Here is a 19,143-nt window from a genome sequence, read left to right as displayed (position 1 = left end):
TGCCTGTCCAGTGAGCACCTCACCCAGTTCCTCAGGTCACACTCATGTAAATGCTCAAGGCCCACCATCTGGGCGCTTCCAGGACCAGGCTCTGCTCCCAGAATATACTCCGGTGCCCTGGCTGGTGACAGGAGCTTCTTTTTTTTTTTCCGCTTTTTGGGTCACACCGGCAATGCACAGGGGCTACTCCTGGCTCATGCACTTAGGAATTACTCCCAATGGTGGTTGGGGCACCATATGGGATGTTGGGGGTCGGGCGCGTGCAAGGCAAATGCCCTGCCTGCTGTGCTATCTCTTCCAGTCCCGACAGGAGCTTCTTGAGGTGAGGAAGCTCAGACCTTTCCAAGCCTCCGAGAGCTGTCAGGGGGCTCTGTGAGTCAATCTTGCTGTCACAGACCTAGACAGGTGCCTTTGGAGGCTCAGGACCCACACCATGAGCCAGAGAAACTTGCCCAGTTTCTCAAGGCCCACCTGCTGGGCGCTTCCAGGACCAGGCTGGTGCAGGGCTGTGGTGAACTGGCCGGGACGGTGTGTCCAAGGTCAGGCATTCATGCTGAGACACCCCCTGAAAAAAACACCAAATACAGAAGGCAGAACTGGGGCAGCTGGTGGAGGAGATATGCAGCAAAAGACAGGTAGCAGGGAGCATCTATGCCCTTTCCGGGCACCTGTCTTGCCTTGGCACTGCCCAATCCTGGTCACATGGGTGGCAGAGTCAGGCACTGTTATGTGGTTGTGGGATGAGAGTTCCATGCCTCCAGCCACTGTGCCAGCCTTCCTGGCACCCACCTGTCTCCAGTACTTCCAAGCTACCCCACAATAGACACCTATATCCCCTGTATTCTCAGGGGATTCCAAAGCTTTCAGAGCCCTGAACTGTGATTAGAAACAAATGTGTATGAGAAATAGATTCTAGCCACCTGGAGGACTGACAGACACTGCATAGAAGCAATGGAAAACCAATCAAAATTAAAAACAGCTTCCAAGGGCCAAAGAGATAACTACTGGGGTTATAATGCTTGCTTGCTTCCCATTCCTTCAAGCCCCGTTCAAATCTTCAGCACCGCATAGCATGAGTCCCCAAGTACCTCAGAAAGTCACTCTTGAGCACAGAGCTATGAATAGCCCCTGAGCACTGCTGAGTGTGACCCCCCCCCAAAAAAAGTAAATAAAAATAACAAACAGCCGCCCATAGTAGCACTGTAGTACTGTCGTCCCGTTGTTTATCGATTTGCTCGACTAGGCACCAGTAACGTCTCCATTGTGAGACTTGTCTCTGTTTTTTGGCATATTGAATACACCACAGGTAGCTTGCCAGGCTCTGCTGTGTGGGCAGGATATTCTTGGTAGCTTGCCAGGCTCTCTGAGAGGGATGGAGGAATCGAACCCGGGTCGGCCGCGTGCAAAGCAAACGCCCTACCCGCTGTGCTATCGCTCCCATAGTAATGAGTGTAAATCATCTCCACAAATGTTTTCTCCTGGTTTCAGCTGCTGCAGCCTGACAGCTGGGTACTTCCTTTGCCTGGCTTAGCTGGCCAGAGAGACCATAGACCCCATGATGGAGCACCAGGCCTCCCCAGCCCCCAGTGCCTTATCCTCTCCCCCACGTGCAGTGTCTGCCAGCCTTCTGCTGGTCCACATTTCTGTTGCTCTTGACAAACTACAATTTGACCTCTTTACATGTTTTGAACTGAATAAAATGGAATGTCTGGGGCTGGAGTGATAATTACAGCGGGTAGGGCATTTGCCTTGCACATGGCCAAGCCGGGTTGGATTCCCAGCATCCCATATGGTTCCCCAAGCACCACAGGACTTATTCCTGAGTGCAGAGCCAGGAGTAATCCCTGTGCCTCGCAGGCTGTGACCCAAAAAAACAATAAAATAAAATGGAATGTCTAACAAGTGACAACTTGATATATATGCTGTCAGCCAAGGATCTCAGAAGAACCTCAGAGGCTTCACTGGATCTCAGAAGAACCTCAGAGGCTTCACTGGCCAGCAAACAAGTTTGAACAGGCCCTAACAATCTGCATGGGCAGTGATTTCAGGGCAATGTCCGTGCATTTCTGATGGGCAAGATGAGCACATGTTACAGAGGAACAAACACTGCACATACAAGGGATGCATCGTCAGGGCGGAAAATGTCAGACAAAGGTCATGGCAGGCAATTTCCAGTATGGTGGTGAGGAGGGATGCCACTGCACCATGTCCCCTGCCCTGTGCCAACCAGCCAGGGCTCGGGGTTCCTGTCACTCCAAAGCTAGGGGTTGCAAGGCTGCTTTGGATCACTGAGGGTGGTCATTTCCTGCCAACCGATGGGGCCAGGGTTGACCAAATGCAAAGCATTCACCCTGGTACTGTCTCCAGCACAGCCCAGTCTGGTCTTGCCCTCTTTATCACAGAGTCTCTTTAACTTTTCTTGGGGTGAAGAGAAAGACACAAAACTGCAGAAGGTTTTAATTATACCAGTATAGTGCCCAGATTACATAACTTGGAGCCATTTGCATTGAGAATGGTCCCTCGCCCTCTTACATGTGTCTCTGCAAGGCTTTTATTTCCTGGGGTTTGTTGATGAATAATACAGCACAACCTTCCCAGTGTCCTTTAGAAAAGTTTCCATCACTTACTGATTGCCCAGGAGGTCTTCCAAATTCTTTCTCTTTCTCCCTGTCTCTCTTGTTTCCAAGTTTTCCCACTCCCTGTGGGCTGGCCGCAGGTCCTCACTGAAATGCAAAACTATTCCTCTTGTGGTGCTTGTTTTCACTATTTTTTCTAGAAGAGAATATTTCTTCTTCTGAAAATGTATATATCCTCCCTTACACATCTGTCACATTGGAGGAGCTCTCAGCTGGTCCCCGGAACCTTCCGAGATAGCTTCCAGCAAGAGCACGCCTCAGCTCTCACAAGCTGCCTGCCACCTCCAGGCCCTACCCCACAGCCCCTGGCTATCAGGCACTGTCCCCTCATAACCGATTCACATCCTCTCCCAGATCACCATGTCTTGGGTGGTCAATGGGAGAAAAGAAGGTGAACCAGAGCTCACTCCTGGGTTCCCCGAGGCTGATCTGACAGAAGGAGATAAAAGTGACATTTGGGTGAGAGACTGGGAGGGGCAGTCTTAGAAACATTGGCCTATCTGGTCATGAGGCCATGGAGCACCAGGCCATCGCAGATGCTGGCCCCTCTGCAAGTCAGTCCCCCAAGCCCCAAAGTGGCAGGGATTCAGAGGGTCTACCTCCTGTCCTCCCGGTGCTCATACACATTCACCATAAACACTGTGTGACTGGCAAAAATGTGCCACTAGGTGACAAGAAGCAAACAGTTGTGAAGACAAGGTCCCAGGTGAGCTGTGCACACTCCCCAGAATGGAGGTGCCCTTACGAAGGGAAGGGACTACTGTGAATGTAAAGGCATTAGACAGGCTTTCACTGGCATGTGACTTCCAGTTGGGATGGGCTCTGGGACAGGCTTTAGGACTGTGAGGAACCCCACACCTTCGGCATCTTGAGTGAATTCCTTCCTTCCTTCTTTCCTTCCTTCTTTCCTTCCTTCTTTCTTTCCTTCCTTCCTTCCTTCCTTCCCTCCCCTATTTTTTTTCTTTTTTTTTGCTTTTTGGGTCACAGCCAGCAATGCACACTCCTGTCTCTGCACTCAGGAATTACCCCTGGCAGCACTCAGGGGACCATATGGGATGCTGGGAATCGAACCCAGGTCAGCCACGTGCAAGGCAAACGCCCTACCCACTGTGCTATTGCTCCAGTCCTTCTCTTCTTTCTTTGGTTTATGGGCTGCACCTGGCAATGCTCAGGGGTTACTCCTGACTATGCACTCAGGAATTACTCCTGGTGGTGCTCAGAGGACCATATGGGACACGAGGGATCAAACCCAGGTCTGCAAGACAAGCACCTACCTATCCACTGTATTCTCCCTGGCCCCACATGAATTTCTATTGATAAAGGTACATGATAAGGGCACCAGGGACCCACATACACAGCAGGTCAGATAGAAGAGGCGTCACCAGCAGCCTCTGGACAATGGGAATGGGTGGACAGGCCCAAGGAGCAGATGCCAGAAAGCATGGAGTGCAGGAGAGAACCAGAACATTGGGGAAGAAAGCCTGTGTGTCTCCATGGGGCCAGGGCAACAGACAGAGGGCCACGTCAGGGTGTCAGCGGGTGGCTGGCCCCAGAAAGCTCATGGGCAGGGGCTCTTGGGGTGCTCCCAGTCTTGGCGCATCCTCACAGTCTTCTGCTCAGGTCTCTGCCCCTGGCCCCCACCCCTTCCTGAGGGCATCAGAGGCCCAACCCCTCCCCATCCCAGATGAGTTCTTTTGAGGTCCTTAGTTTAGTTATATCTTAGTTGTAAGATCTACCCCCAGTCACAGGGCACAGTCACAGCTATCAGAAGTCGTGATATGGGGGTGTCTTTTATTTGGGCAGGGTTCCAGGCCACTAATGACATAATATGTTTGCCTGATCCTGGAAGCAAAGAAAGTGGGGAAATTGATCCTGAATTCCACTCAAATGTTCCCCCCATTCCCCAAACTGTGCCCCTGCCACCACAGACACACATGACGTCTGTCTACGGAGGGCCTGCCCAGTGGCAGGTGGCAGCTGCAGCACCACAGGAAAGCTGGCTGCCTTCCTGGAGCTCAAGTTTCAAATGTGAAGAAGATAAATAAAGTGAGAAAGGCCAAGAAAAAGACAGGTAGGCAGAGGAGGGGACAGCCTAGAGGAGAGGTGACATTTGAGCTAAGTCACTGAGAGAAGTGGATTGCAAGGACATTGGACAGAGTGCATGCCAGCCAGGGGTGTGCCTATGTGTGTGAGCAGCAAACAGCATATAGCCAGCCCCCACGGAGGGCAGAGCTCAGCCTTCATGCCAGAGAGAAACCCCCAGAGGACCCCAATTCCACACTTGGATTCATAGCCCCCCACCTCGGGGAGCCTCTGTGCTCGCAGTTTGGGTGGGTCACTCCGCGGCGCTATGAACTCCACTCCGGAAAGGCTCTCAGCGAGCAGACTCCCAACAGCCTCTCCCGCTGGAGCCCCAACCCACCCTCCCCCATCCCCCACAGGCCCGGATCAGGCTTTCCTTGTCCCTCCCTTGGGCATGGCTGACCACAGTGTGGCTGACCTCAGTGTTCTGCCCTTTGGGGAATTCAGGCTGACACCACAGGACCCAAGGCCCCACCTTAAGCCATCAGCAGCACAGGGCACCTTTGCTGGCCCCAGTCCCCGGGTCAGCAGGACCCTGCCAGGCTGCCCCCCGCCCCGCTGCCCAGGGCCCAGGGCCTGCTGGTGAAGGGTGAGTGTGGGATTTGAATGTGCAAATCTGCCCCGTGGGCCCGGCAGCACAGACAGTGCTGGGATAGGCGCTGCTCTCCTGTGGACTCCCCTGTGAGGGTGGAGGAGGGAGGCAGGGAGCAGTGAAGCAGCGGGGCACGTCCAGGATTCTCTCAGGGGAACTGAAGGCATGGGAGAGAGATGGACAGGTGGAGGTCGGGAGAGAAAGTTGACCCACTCCAGCTTTTCTCCCTAGAAATGAAGGGCAGCAGGCCCAAGCAATCATACAGTGGGACAGACACTTGCTTTGCATGCAGCAGACCTGAGTTTGATCCCCAGCATCCCACGGGGTTCCCTGAACACTACCCAGAGTAAGCCCCAAGCAGCGCCTAAAATGAAAGGTGGCTGAGGAACCAACAACAGTGATAGTGGAGAGTAGGAAGGTGGCCAGGCCGGTGGAGGGAGCCTCTGGCTGAGACAGGCGAGGGATGGCCCCGAGAAGGGTTGGGGGCTCCCTCCTGTTAGGGCCATGCTGCAGGGAGCCACTGCACAGAGAAGAGATGGCAGCCTATGGTAAGTGTGCAGGACTCAAAGGAAAACCCAGGCTGGCAGCACCGGGGCAGCTTGTGGTCATGGATTAAGGGCCAGTCAGCATGTCCGTGTCCTTCTGCCACCCTTGGTGGTGATGCTCCCTATCTTCCCTTTGGGGTAAGGGGCTGAGAGGTTCCTCCTGGTTCAACGCTCAGGAATTCTCATGGCGCTGCTCAGGGAACCCTATGGGACAGTCCTACCCGCTGTCCTGTCTCCCCGACACACCACATCTTTCTTGAGGCGGAAGGGTGGGAGGGAAGGTCGAAGCCAGATGCGGCCGCGGGCTCGGCAGGACCCCCGACACCGAACCACGGTTTCAGAGCACTTCGGGGTGGGGGTGGCGCTAGTGTGGCGGGCGCCAGGAGCTGGGCAGGGCTGCTTCCCAGTAGACCTCTCTGGGAACCGAGCCGCCACCAGCAGCCGCCCCGTCTGCCCGCGCCCCTGGGTGGGGACCGGGCGGGATAGGCATGTCCTGGCGGCGTGGGAGTGGCCGGCATGGGTGTTGCCCGCGCTAGGACCGTAGCCAAGGCCAACAGCGGGCCCTCTGGGGCGGGGGAGTGGGCGGGGCACCAGTAGCTAGGTGGGCGGGGCGGGACAGGGGCGGAGCAAATCCCGGGGGCGGGGCGAGGGCTCGGGGTGGGGGGGAAGCGGGGTACAGGCCCGGGGGTCAGGCGGGCGGGGCTCGGGGCGGGGCGAAGCCCGGGTGTCCGGGGCGGGGCGGGGCCGGGGCGTGGGATGGCGCGGGGTGGAGCGGAATCAGGGTGTCCGGGAAGGGGCCAGGGCTCGGGCGGGGGGGGGATTGGGAGGGGCTGAACGGCTGGGGCGGGGCGGGGCCTAGGGCGTGTAGGAGGCGGGGCCGGGGCGCGGGGCGAAGCCGGGTGGGGTGAGACCAGGCCGGTCGGGGGCGGAGCCGGGCGGGGTGGAGCCGGCCGGGGCGTGACCGACCGGGGCGCGGCCGGCGGGCGGGGCGCGGGCTCGGCCCACCCCGGGAAGCGCCACTCGGGCTGGGGCCCCGGGAGGCGGCTCCTGGGGGCGGGTCGGCTCCACCCCCGCCGCTGCGCCCGCGCCACCGACCCCGCAGCCGGAGCAGATCCCGACGGCGGCGGCCAGGCGCGGCGGGCTCCCGGGTGCGGGCGGAGCTGCAGAGGCGGCGGCTGCGCCCGCCGAGCCATGGCGGCCCCGGAGCCTACGCCGAGGCGCGGCCGGGAGCGGGAGCGGGAGGACGAGAGCGAGGACGAGAGCGACATCCTGGAGGAGAGCCCGTGCGGCCGCTGGCAGAAGCGGCGCGAGCAGGTGGGCGCGAGCCGCGAGGCGAGGAGCCCAGGCCCGAGGCTCCCGGGGCCTGCGCGCGGCCCCTCTTCTGGGCGGGACGCACTCCCTCCTTGGGCCGCGCCTCGGGCCTCTAGGCGCAGTGGCCGGACCCCGGGCAACCCCTGTAACCCGACCCCGATCCCCTGAGCCCCTGCCCTGGGCACCGTCCTTTGCCCCCCTGAGCCCCCCCCCCCCCCCCCCCCCCCGCAGCCCACAGCTAGCCGGGGCCTGCCCGACAGGAAAGGCCCCACCCTCGGCGCGCTTGAGTCTACAGGCACCTGCAACTCCCCCTACCAGGTGAACCAGGGCAACATGCCGGGGGTCCAGAGTACCTTCCTGGCCATGGACACAGAGGAGGGGGTGGAGGTGGTGTGGAACGAGCTGCACTTCGGAGACAGGAAGGCCTTCGCTGCCCATGAGGTGAGGCCTGCCCACAGCCCCACCCTGCTGCTCCGTACCCTCTGTGACCTCCCACCCCTCTGCAGGAGAAGATCCAGACCATGTTCGAGCAGCTGGTGCTGGTGGATCACCCCAACATCGTCAAGCTGCACAAGTACTGGCTGGACGCCTCAGAAGCACGCGCCCGGGTGAGCTGGACAGAGCAGGCAGCGGCCACGGTGGGTGGGGAGTGTCCCTTGCCACGGGGCAGGTTTCCAACCCAGCTGCCCGCAGGTCATCTTCATCACCGAGTACGTGTCCTCAGGGAGCCTCAAGCAGTTCCTCAAAAAGACTAAGAAGAACCATAAGGCCATGAATGCCCGGGTATGGGGCTCGGGACTGGGGAGTGGGATAGAGATGCTGTGCAGGCACCAAGGTGGCTTGGGACAGAACCCGGGTTGCAGTACAGGGTGCAGGGCTGGCATGTCAGGCCTTCTGCACCCCTCTCACCCACCGCACCCATGTGCCACCAGGCCTGGAAGCGCTGGTGCACACAGATCCTGTCTGCGCTCAGGTGAGGACTGCGCCTGCCCAGGCGTGCCCCACATCCCCACGGCCCCTCCCTGTGCCCCTAACCCGCTCCCGCCTCCCTGCGCCCCAGCTCCCTCCTGACTGCATGCCCCTCCCTGTGACCCTTCCCCGTGCCCTTTCTCTGCACTTCCTCCCATAGCCCCCTTTCTGAGCCCCAGCTCCCTGCACCCCACCTCCCCACACCCCCTCCCTGTGCCCCAGCTATGCCCCCTTCCCATGCCCCTGCACCCCAGCTCCCACCTGCCTGCACCCCACTCCCTGTGCCAAGCTCCCTGGGCCCCCTCCCTGTGTCCCGCCTCCCTGCATCCTCCTCCCTGCACCTCAGCTCCCTGCACCCCTCCCTGAGCCCACCTCCCTGTGCCCCCCCGCCTCCCTACAGCCCCCACCCTGTGCAGCCTTCCTTGTGCTCCCACCTCCCAGCACACACCTTCCCAAGCCCTGACCCAGACTTCTGCCTTCAGCTTTCTGCACGCCTGCAGCCCCCCCATCATCCACGGGAACCTGACCAGTGACACCATCTTTATCCAACACAACGGCCTCATCAAGATCGGCTCTGGTGCTGGGGGGGTCGGGGGAGGGCGGGGAGGGACACTGGAGCTCCGCTGGGGAGCCCCAGGCCCTCGCCTGACTAAGCTCTTCTTCCCGCAGTGTGGCACCGCATCTTCTCCAATGGTGCGTAGGTGCGGGGGGGTGGGAGGGCGGGGGTCCCCATGGGGGGGCGGGAGTTCCCCTGGGAGGGGTGTTCCCCTCAGCCCACTCAGCAGGCTCTCTCCATCTCCACAGCCCTTCCAGACGACCTCCGGAGCCCCATCCTGGCAGAGCAGGAGGAACAGCGGAACCTGCACTTCTTCCCTCCCGAATATGGCGGTGAGTGGAGGTGGCCTGTGCCTTGTCTCCCACCCCTCCCTTCCAGGCTCCTTCCCACACGCTCCTCCCTTTCAGAGGTGGCTGACAGGACCGCCGTGGACATCTTCTCCTTCGGAATGTGTGCTCTGGAGGTACAGCCCCAGGTCCTGTACCCCAGGGGGCACCCCTGCACTCCCAGCTCTTTCCCCCTGACTCTGCCCTGCTCCCCAGATGGCCGTCCTGGAGATCCAAGCTAATGGGGACACGCGGGTCACTGAGGAGGCCATCGCTCGAGCCAGGCACTCGCTGAGTGATGCCAATATGCGGGTGAGCACGTGCCCCAAGCCTGTCTTCCCCCGTTCCTCCCCATCAAGGTGCTCCCAGGGAGGTGCCCAGTGCATCCAGGCACCACTATCCAGCCCATCTCACAGACAAAGAAACTGAGGCTCTGAGGAGTCAGCTACTTTCGACTTTGGCGAGGCTTGGAGGGAGCAGTGGCAGCCATGCTGGACCCAGGCCACCAGGCTGCAGTCCAGGGGCAGGCTAGTGTGGGGGTGGTGGGTGAGCGGAGGGAAGGCCAGGCCAGGACCCCCAGCTCCTCCATAATTGGCAGAGGGGCAGCAGTTGGGCTGTGTCCTCAGCAGTGCAGAGTGGGCCTGGGGTTCGGGCTGGCAGGTGCCCCTTGTGCTCCTTGGAGCATTTGCAGGAGGAGTTCTGGGCCTACGGCCTGCCTGTCCCATGAGGAACAGGGAGCATCTCCTCACACTGTGGGGTCAGAGCAGAGACCCCTGCGCCTCTGCCCTCTGACCCCAGGAGTTCATCCTGTCCTGCCTGGCCCGGGACCCTGCACACCGACCCTCTGCCCACAACCTTCTGTTCCACCGGGTGCTGTTTGAGGTGCATTCGTTGAAGCTCCTGGCCGCCCACTGCTTCATCCAGCACCAGTGTAAGGGTGGGCGGGCTGGACGGACTATGGAGGGCTGCCACCCCCACACCCTGCCCCTGACCTCCCTATGGCCCACAGACCTCATGCCAGAGAACGTGGTGGAGGAGAAGACCAAGGCCATGGACCTGCACGCCGTCCTGGCAGAGATCCCGCGGCCCCCGCGGCCCCCGCTGCAGTGGCGGTGAGTGGACCTCCCGGCCTCCCCCAGGCCTATCCTTCCCGCCTGGGCTCCCCTCACTCTCTGCTTGCCTGGGCCAGGTACTCGGAGGTATCCTTCCTAGAGCTGGACAAGTTCCTGGAGGATGTCAGGTGAGCATGGCATGAGGTTGGGAAGTGGGCAGCAGCAAACCTGAGCCCCCAGCCACCCCTGGTCTGTCCCCAGAAATGGGATCTACCCCTTGATGAACTTTGCTGATGCTCGGCCCCTGGGGCTGCCCCGGGTGCTGGCCCCGCCGCCAGAGGAGGCCCAGAAAGCCAAAACCCCGACGCCGGAGCCCTTTGACTCAGAGACCAGGAAGGTGAGCCCCATGCCCACTATGCAAGCTGGACCCCGGATGCTCCCTCCCAGCCCTGCTCCACTCACATCCTCCAGCTGCCAGCCGCTAGGTCTTTGTGGGGTCCTCAGCAGGAGAGTTGGGATGCCTCCTTCCCACACACTGCCAGCCTCAGACTCCTCCCCGTGCTGGCTCTGTCCCTCGGGCATCAGGCAACCTCCTGGCAGGGCCCCATTTCTTCCTGCTCTGCAGCTGGATTCCAGAGGCTCTGCCCCTAAGCATCAGGAGCCGCCCACTGGCCTCCTTTCTCCTGTCCCCTTCCACATGGCAGCAGGAGGCCGTTACCCACAGGGAAGCTCCCCCAGGGCCCACTGGCCCCCCTGTCTTCCTGCCCTGTCACATCCCTGCTATTCCACTTCCCACAGCCCCTCTGTCCAGGTTGATCAGTGCCCGGGGAAGCATCCCCGTCTTACTTTCTAGGCCTCCCCTGGAGATCTGCCTGTTTCCCAGTTCCCCCTGTGCCTCCGGCCCTCAGAGGCAGCATCTGCCCAGTGGTTGAGTGGTTGAGCCTTTGGGGTTGACCGCAGCCTGCTGCCACTCCACCCCCACCACAGGTGATCCATATGCAGTGTAACCTGGAGAGAAGCGAGGACAAGGCACGCTGGCATGTGAGTGAGGTGGGGCCGGGGAGACTGGAGGTGCCCCCACTGCCGTGGGCTCCAGAGCTGACCTCGACCTCTGCCCACCCAGCTCACTCTGCTTCTAGTGCTGGAGGACCGGCTGCACCGGCAGCTCACTTACGATCTGCTTCCAAGTAGGCCTGTGGGGAAGGGGGTGGTGGATAGAGAGGCCCTGGCATGGTGGGCGGGCTGGCTGGCCCTGGACGCAGTGGGCCCAGCCCTGGGAGGTGTGCCTGGTGATGCGTGGCCCCAGTCTCCTTGTCCTTGTCTCAGCGGACAGTGCCCCGGACCTGGCGGCTGAGCTCGTCCATTATGGCTTCCTCCATGAGGTACATGAGCAGCCCCAGGAGCAGGGAGGCAGGTGGGCCTCATCCTGCCGGCCTTTCACACCTCTCCCCACCCCCTCGCAGGACGACCGGACAAAGCTGGCCACTTTCCTGGAGAGCACCTTCCTCAAGTACCGGGGTGCTCAGCCCTGACCATGCTCCCCCACCCCCAGGGGACAGGCCTAGCCACCCACTGGGATGCTTAGTTTTGGCACAGGGCAGGGTTGCAGGGACAGGAGCTGCCTTCTGCCTGCAAACCCAGGAAAAGCTAGTGAGGGAGCTCTGCTTCCCGAAGCTTCCAGGAGGAGAGCCGGGGAGGGCTATTGGGGTGGGCAGACAAAACAAGCAAGCCTATGAAATCACGTTAGACATCCCCTGTCCTAGAATGGGGTTCTGGGCCATCTTGGACCCCTCCCAGGGCCTCTACTTCCCAGGCGAGACCTTCCTCACCCACTTCAAACGGTCTGGCTGGCGACTGACCTCTGAGCGAGGGGCTGCCCTGCTGGGCGCCTCCCAACTAAGGAGCCTCTGCTTGGACAGATATCAGCCCCCAGGAGTTTCTCCGTCCCCACTTGGTACCACAAACCTGATCTCCATCCCCTGCAAGCCAGTGGTGAAGTGCCCACAAGTGCTGGGCAGGGCTTGGCCAGCCAAAGCCGCAGACCAGATGTGCAGAAACCCAGGAAGTTCAAGTGTCAGCCCATGTGACTCCTGCACCCCCGTCACCGTCGCCATGAGCCCCTCTCTGACTTTTCCTAGTCCTGGGACTGGGCCCTGGGCTCAGTCCCCTTCAGGGGCTGCCTCCTCCCCTGCACTCCAGTCTGGCCTGGGCTCAAGCTCCCCACTGGGGCTGGCCACTCAGAGCTGCCTGTCCCCAGCTCTGGTTCTCCCCAACCACCTCCACTTCATTTGCAAAATCGCTGAACACTTCTAAGCCTTTTTAGTTGCATGTGTAAATTTAGGGCATTTGGGTTTCTTTGTGAGCACTTCCAGTCTCAGTCCAGCAAAGCTCTTGACGCTTTAGTTTGTCTGTTTGCTCTGAAGAGGGGTACTTCAGGCTCTGACATCAACTCATTCTCGAGCTTTAGTGATTCTGGCACAGGCCTCACCAGACTAAAATCCTGCTGGTGGGGAGGGCTTTGTTCCTCTTTGGAGAGGCCGACAGATTTGGCACATACATTTTGGTAGGTGGGAGCCCCATTTTCTAAGGCTGTTCTCAGTCTTGGCTCACAGCCCCGTCTTCCTTCCTCAAGACCTGCAACAACAGGTTGAGTCTCCCTCCTGGATGTCTGTGTGGTTTTGTGTGCCCAGATAGCATTCTGGGGTCAGGCTGGCTATCAGGAAAATCTCTTCTTGAGCTTTTTGATCATCTGCAAAACACTTCTGCCATGTAAAGTGACAGTGACAGATTTGGGAGCACAGACATCGCTCCACCTCTCACCTCACCAGAACAAAGCAAGGCCTATCACTTTAATATGCAGACTTCCTGCAACGCCTGTTACCTTATACTTCCAACACTACGACCTGATTCCAGTGCTCACGCCTTCCGAGTAAGATTACAAGTCTGAAGGAACGCACACATTCCAGCTGGAAGTCCTGATGTTCAGATGTCTGCTTCATCTGAAACGGTTCAAGTGGAAAATGCACCAGAGGTTGTGATTAAACTGAACTTGAAAGTGTCAGTCCTTCCGAAGCTTCATCTAATCATGTCTCTGTTGAGGTTTTAACTTGGATCTCTGCAAAGTTAAATATATAAATGTATTTGCTTTATACATGTGCACACTACTTAAAAAGCAGAAGGAGGCATAGAGATAGTACTGGAGTGAAATTGCTTGCCTTGCACTTGTTCAACCTGGGTTTGATCCCTGGCACCTCATATGGTCCCCCAATCCCCACAGAGCCAGGAGTAATGTCTGAGCACAGCCAGGCATAGCTCCCTGAGAAAATGGAATGGGAGGGGGGTGTTGTGAGACAGCTCAAAGGGCTAGAATACACTTGATGTGTGGGAGAGCAGAGACTGATTTCCATGGTTCCTTGAGCACTGCCAGAAGCAACATCTGGGCATAGAAATAAGTAGCTCCAACACCACTGTGTTGGTTCAAACCTTCACCCCTGTGAAGGAAAAAAACAGTGGAATGTGCTTTTGAAGCCAATAATAAATGAATAATGCATGCAGCCTGCTCTCTCGTCCTCAAATTTAATTCTCACAGTGTTTCTCCAGGCTTTGAGAAATCCATTTCACAAAACCACACAGATCTGTACTGGTTTATTGTTTGGTTTTGGTCAGGGTTTTTAGTCGTTTCTTTGTTTTTGTTTTTACATTAGGTGTTTCCTACTGGTGTCCTCAGTTCTCAGCCTCTGTCCTATGTGTGGCAGAAATGTTACTGCCAGTGATGCACAGAATTACAAGTTCACCAACACTGGGCTTAGGGACGAGTTGCCCTCAGATCATCTGTTTATTTGCCCTGGGGTTAATAATTGCCTTTTGTCTGTGGTTTCTTCCATTTTCCCTTCAGATCTCATTGCTTTGTCCTGCCCAAGCTTCCCTGCCATGCTTGGTTCACTTCGCTGACCGCTGACCTCCTCTTTTTCCAGGGGCCCTCTGTGCTAGCTCTCACTGCCTTCTGTTGCTTGCTTTGGCGTCTTTGGCCCTGCTGTCAACATGGGCCCACGCTTTTTTTTTAACATGAATAGAAAAGATCTTTATTCTGTCAGGGTCACATGAACTCAGAACTTCTGGAACTGCCCAGGGTGCCTGCGACCTTGGTCACCTGGAGCACATTGAAGGGCACGGTCTCGATGAGCGGCTGACATTTGCCCAGAGTGACAATGTCGCCAATATGCACATCACCAAAGCAGAACTGGTGCACAGGCATGTTCTTGAGATGCTTCTTTTACTTTCCACCTTACACTTTATATAAGCACTGTGGTTTACAAAGTTGTTCATGATGGTTTGTTACAGATATTCAATATGCCAACACCAATCCCACCATCATTATTTCTAATTTTTCCAACCACTCCTAAGCCTGCCCCCATAGCAAGCCCTCAATAATTTATTTTATATTGCTTGTTATAAAAAAAAAAAGGGGGGGATGGAGTAATAGCACAGCGGGTAGGGCATTTGCCTTGCACGCGGCCAACCCGGGTTCAATTCCCAGCATATGGCCCCCTGAGCACCGCCAGGGGTAACTCCTGAGTGCAGAGCCAGGAGTAGCCCCTGTGCATTGCGGGTATGACCCCCCCCAAAAAAAAACATTTTAAAAAATAAATTTAAAAAAAGGGGGGTGCTGAAGCGATAGCACAGCAGGTAGGGCATTTGCCTTGCACTTGGCCCACCCGGGTTCAATTGCAGCATCCCATATGGTCCCCCAAGCACCGCCAGGAGTGATTCCTGAGTGCAGAGCCAGGAGTAACCCCTGTGCATCGCCAGGTGTGAACCAAAAAGGAAAAAAAAATTTCTAAAATAATGATCAGAATATTTCCTTTGAAGAAAGTTAGTGAAGATTGTTGTATTCACCATGGAGCCATTAAATCCTTGTAGAAGAGAGTGCTAAGATGTTGTTATAGGTTAAGCCTTCTGTGTTTGTATTTTGTTGATTGAGATTGGTAACCTTCTACGTTACATCCCACCCAATCAGGTGTGCTATTCCTGGTTTATCAGTGTTGTAGTTTGAGATGTTGTGCGGCCACTAATACAGCAGCATGCTCCAGGAAGTTCCCCAATTTTTTTTTCTTTTTGGGTCACACCTGGCAATCCTCAGGGGTGACTCTTGGCTCTACACTCAGGAATTACTCCTGACAGTGGCTCAGTGGAACATATGGGATTCTGGGGATAGAACCCAGGTTGGCCGCATGCAAGGCAAATGCCCTACCTGATGTACTATCACTCCAGCACCAGCCCCCAAATTTTAATGAGGCGATAACAACTGGAGTTAATTTTTTTTTGGCTTTTTGGGTCACATCTGATGATGCACACGGGTTACTCCTGGCTTTGCACTCAGGAATTACTCCTGGTGGTGACCATATGGGATGCTGGGAATAGAACCTGGGTCAGCCGTGTGCAAGGCAAACAAGGCAAACTACCCACTGTGCTATTGCTCCAGCCCCTAGAGTTAATTTTTCACTGGATGATGGCTTTGGGGCATGTGCATGATTGCCAGGGCTTCTGGAAGTTCAGGGAGATGGGGTTAGCCCACCCCTGACTCCATAAAAACCTGGAGATTTCAGTCACAAACCCGCATACCTGAGTTTTTCAACAGATTAATTTCTGGATGAGGTTCATCCTGAGCAGTAGAGTCTGGCAGGGAACATGGCGGTGATTGTGGAGTGTGGAGGTTTTCAGTTGCCAGGGCTTGAGGCACCTTTTTTTTTCCCCTTCTTGGGTCACACCTGGAGATGCACAGGGGTTATTCCTGGCTCTGCACTCAGGGATTACTCCTGGCAATGCTAAGGGGACCATATGGGATGCTGGGAATCGGACCCGGGTCAGCCACATGCAAGGCAAATGCCCTACCCGCTGTGCTATCACTCCAGCCCCCTTGAGGCACTTCTTGAAGCAGTTATACTTTCAGATGTGGTGGAGGTAGTCCTGGCAGACAACAGTGGTCTTCTGCATCTTCATCTTGGTCACCATGTCAGAGAGGATCTGCTCAGATGGAGACATTACCCATGAAAGGGTGTTTCTTGTCAATGCAGATGCTCACAGTGGCCTCCTTTGAGGTCCGGAAGCCCAGACTGATGTTCTTGTAGTATCTTAACAGCGCCTCCTAGCTGATTTTTCCAATGAGGACCCTCTTCTTATTTTGGAAGATAGCTGCTTTTGGTTGGCATATTCTGTCTGAATGTCTGCTATCTTTGTGTCTTCCTGGAAAAAGCTGGACCCACATTCTTGAACCCTTTTCTCCTTTCTGTGTTCTTCACTCACTCTCTATTGACCTCACAACAAACCTCTTCCAAGTTTCCTGAGAAAGGATGTGTGGGAAGCAATGGAGTTTGACCCGGCACTTATGCTCCTCACAGTTGCCTGTTAGTGTGAGGAAGTACAAAGCATGGCCAGGTTGGCAGTTTCTCCTTCCCAGGATCCTAAGATGAGCGGATAACATTATTTTCTAGACCTAAGCACTCCCACGGCTTCCTGAATTCTGAGCTGTGATCTCTTGATCATTTCAGAATTTTGGAAATACTCAAGGCTGTGTCTTTCTGTGTAGAGGGAAGGTCCCTAACAGTGCTAGGGAGTCCAGGGCCATTGCCTGCAGTACTTGTCCCGATAGTGCTGGGCCTAATGATTTGGAGCTCAGTACTCAGGATACAGAGCTGCTCGGAGTCAGCAGGGTTACTGGGGGGCATGTGCTCAGTGTCTCAGTGCTATTCCTTTGTCCCATCTTCCTGGCCTCTCCAAAATGCACTAAGAGAGACCTATTCTGTCACTGATTGTTCAGAGCTCCAGAGCCTCAGTTTTAGGCAATTTCCTGTCCCTCCATCCTTCCATTCTGGTAGTTGATTGCTGCTTGCTTTAGGACAAGTAATTGGGCTTATCTTTTGAGAGGGGCAGTCAATTGTGGTTATGGGTCTAGGGTCTGGGGGTCATGCTACTGTACCCCTCTGGTTGGTATTGGTCTGTGTCTCCATATCTTCCTCAGCAAAGAAGGGCTAGTGATGGTACCCCCTCCATGGAAATGTGGTAGGGACCACACTACAGAGAAGAAAGTGCGCAGAGAAAAGAGGATTGTGCCCACCACAAAGTTCTCTGGATACCTCACTGTCCACCAAGGTGACAGTTTAGTTTCCCACCAAGATGGGAGTGGTGCAAAGTCCAGGTGCCCCCAGGCTCTGACCTCCTTGCTTTCTGTTTCTGTCTCTCTGCTTTGCCTGCGTTTGAGTTTCCAAGAGAAAAACAGGGGCACACATGGAACTCAAGGTGGCCAAGAGTCACCTCCCCAGGCCGGTCAATGGCAAAGGATGGACAAAGGCCCGGGGAACGGAGAAACAGGAACCCAGGCTGTTTGGCAGACAGTTTATTTCTCTCTCCTCCCAGCATAGTCCAATCTCTGCCCTTACAGTACAACTGTAGTCATAGTTTTGGTGGTTGTCCCAGCCATCATAGTCCAACATCCTCGTCTCTGGTAGACCTCAAAGTCCTCTCTTTCTTTATCTCTTCTTTTTCATCTTGTCGTAGTCTCATAGTCCTCTACTTCCAGTCATCATCGTCATCTAGTCCTCCTTCTACTCCTCAAAGTCCCAAAGTCTCAGTTCTCATCCTCCTTCTAGTCATCGACTTTCTAGTCCTCAAAGACCTCAAAGTCCCAAAGTCTCCAAGTCTCATTCTCCTAGTCTTCAACTTCCAGTCGTCGACATTCTAGTCCTCAACCTCTAGTTCCCTTACAGCATAGTTATATAGAAATCATGAAGGGTGGATACACAAAGGTAGGGTTGAACATTGTCATAACAACTGTATTACTGATACTGTCATCACAACAAACAGAGGTAAAGCCACTTCTTCAGGAGATTAACTCAAGGACAAAATCTCATCTCCAGATTGCTAGGAGATCCCCTCAAGCATGGGATTCCATCCAGGGTGTATATTGCTTTCTCCTTTCCTCAGCTAGTCATCCATTTAAACAATCATAGTAAATTTACTTCTTATAATATTTCTAGCAATGTCATTTTGCATAAACACAGTAAGAGATATATTAAGTGTAAAGGTTGGCTCTTTCTGGGGACATCTTGCTACATATTCCAGACCATAGTCCTCAGGCCAGGCCAGCAGGGTCCTTATTCAGTTACTTCTTTTTGGGTCATAATAGAGTTTGTTTCATGACCGTGCTACACAAAAAAAGGGCATTGCTAAGCCATGCAAATGACATAAAGAAAAGAGAAAAGCAATATAGGATTACTCGTGCTTGATGGAATTGGGTGTGCCTCAGGGCACTGTTGTGGGAGTAGCTCAATAAACCTAAACTCCCTGTGGGAGGAGCAAGGACAACCTAATGTTATCCAACAACTGCAATTATTGTATTGGACTATTTTCCTCTCATGTTTTTCATTTGTAAATGTTCTTTTTCTAGTTTGCTTGATGTTATTTATTTTGGAGGTCTCCCAAGCAGTGCTCGGGGAAGCCCAAGGCACCTCCCAGCTATGCTGGTCTGGTAATGAGAGCCTGACGGTTTGGTGCTCAGACTGGTGGTGCTGGGTAGCATCAGGGCTATACCCAGCAATGCTTGGGGGAGCATGAGATGCTGTGGAGGGACCAGCGGCCTGGTCCTTCGAGCACCCATGCCAGCCCTCCCAGTTATCCCCTCAGTCCAATGTCCTTTCTTGACAGCATCTTCTTGGCTCAGATGCAAGCACATCTCTGAGGGTATCCTTAAAACTTCTCCTCCTATGGCTCCTCATCCATGTTCCTGTGTTTTCTTCCTCGCGCCTGCTGAGGCTGAGCTGTTGAGCTGTACTTATAGCTGAGACGACCTTAGCACCGGCACTTGGCGAGCATCAGGCAGGTGCTGCCCATGAACCCCTCAGCGCCCCAGCTCCCGACTTTTCTTCTGAGCTCAGAACTGCAGCTGTGAGGAGTCTGCTGTGTGAGGTTAAGGCGAGGAGAAACTGGCCATCAGACATGGGCAGCAGCAGCAAAGACAGGAACCACCCTCATTTCCTCCTCCACGTTCAGGCCTCGCTTGTGTTTGACCCTGTAGTAGG

At 55.7% G+C, this 19,143-nt stretch overlaps 1 protein-coding gene across 2 annotated transcripts; it reads left to right on the top strand.

The window, feature by feature from the left end:
• Positions 1-6,788: 6,788 nt before the first annotated feature.
• Positions 6,789-13,623, top strand: NRBP2 (nuclear receptor binding protein 2). Of its 2 annotated transcripts, none has more exons than XM_055127973.1 (18): positions 6,789-7,169; positions 7,485-7,607; positions 7,673-7,774; positions 7,860-7,949; positions 8,099-8,139; positions 8,618-8,712; positions 8,805-8,828; positions 8,940-9,023; positions 9,099-9,154; positions 9,234-9,329; positions 9,816-9,948; positions 10,027-10,129; positions 10,207-10,257; positions 10,310-10,466; positions 11,057-11,110; positions 11,193-11,256; positions 11,396-11,451; positions 11,533-13,623. In XM_055127973.1, the coding sequence occupies exons 1-18, from the start codon at positions 7,047-7,049 to the stop codon at positions 11,599-11,601; spliced, it is 1,521 nt and encodes a 506-aa protein (XP_054983948.1). In that variant the 5' UTR covers positions 6,789-7,046; the 3' UTR covers positions 11,602-13,623. The 2 variants fall into 2 exon arrangements, with proteins under 2 accessions (XP_054983948.1, XP_054983950.1); XM_055127975.1 differs by having other exon boundaries at positions 6,792-7,169; positions 10,331-10,466.
• The last annotated feature ends 5,520 nt before the right edge of the window (positions 13,624-19,143 follow it).

This window comes from Sorex araneus, chromosome 2 (genome assembly GCF_027595985.1).
Source record: "Sorex araneus isolate mSorAra2 chromosome 2, mSorAra2.pri, whole genome shotgun sequence".
Lineage (NCBI taxonomy): Eukaryota > Metazoa > Chordata > Mammalia > Eulipotyphla > Soricidae > Sorex > Sorex araneus.
Note: the sequence above shows the minus strand (reverse complement) of the source record. Positions and strands in the feature narration are given on the sequence as shown.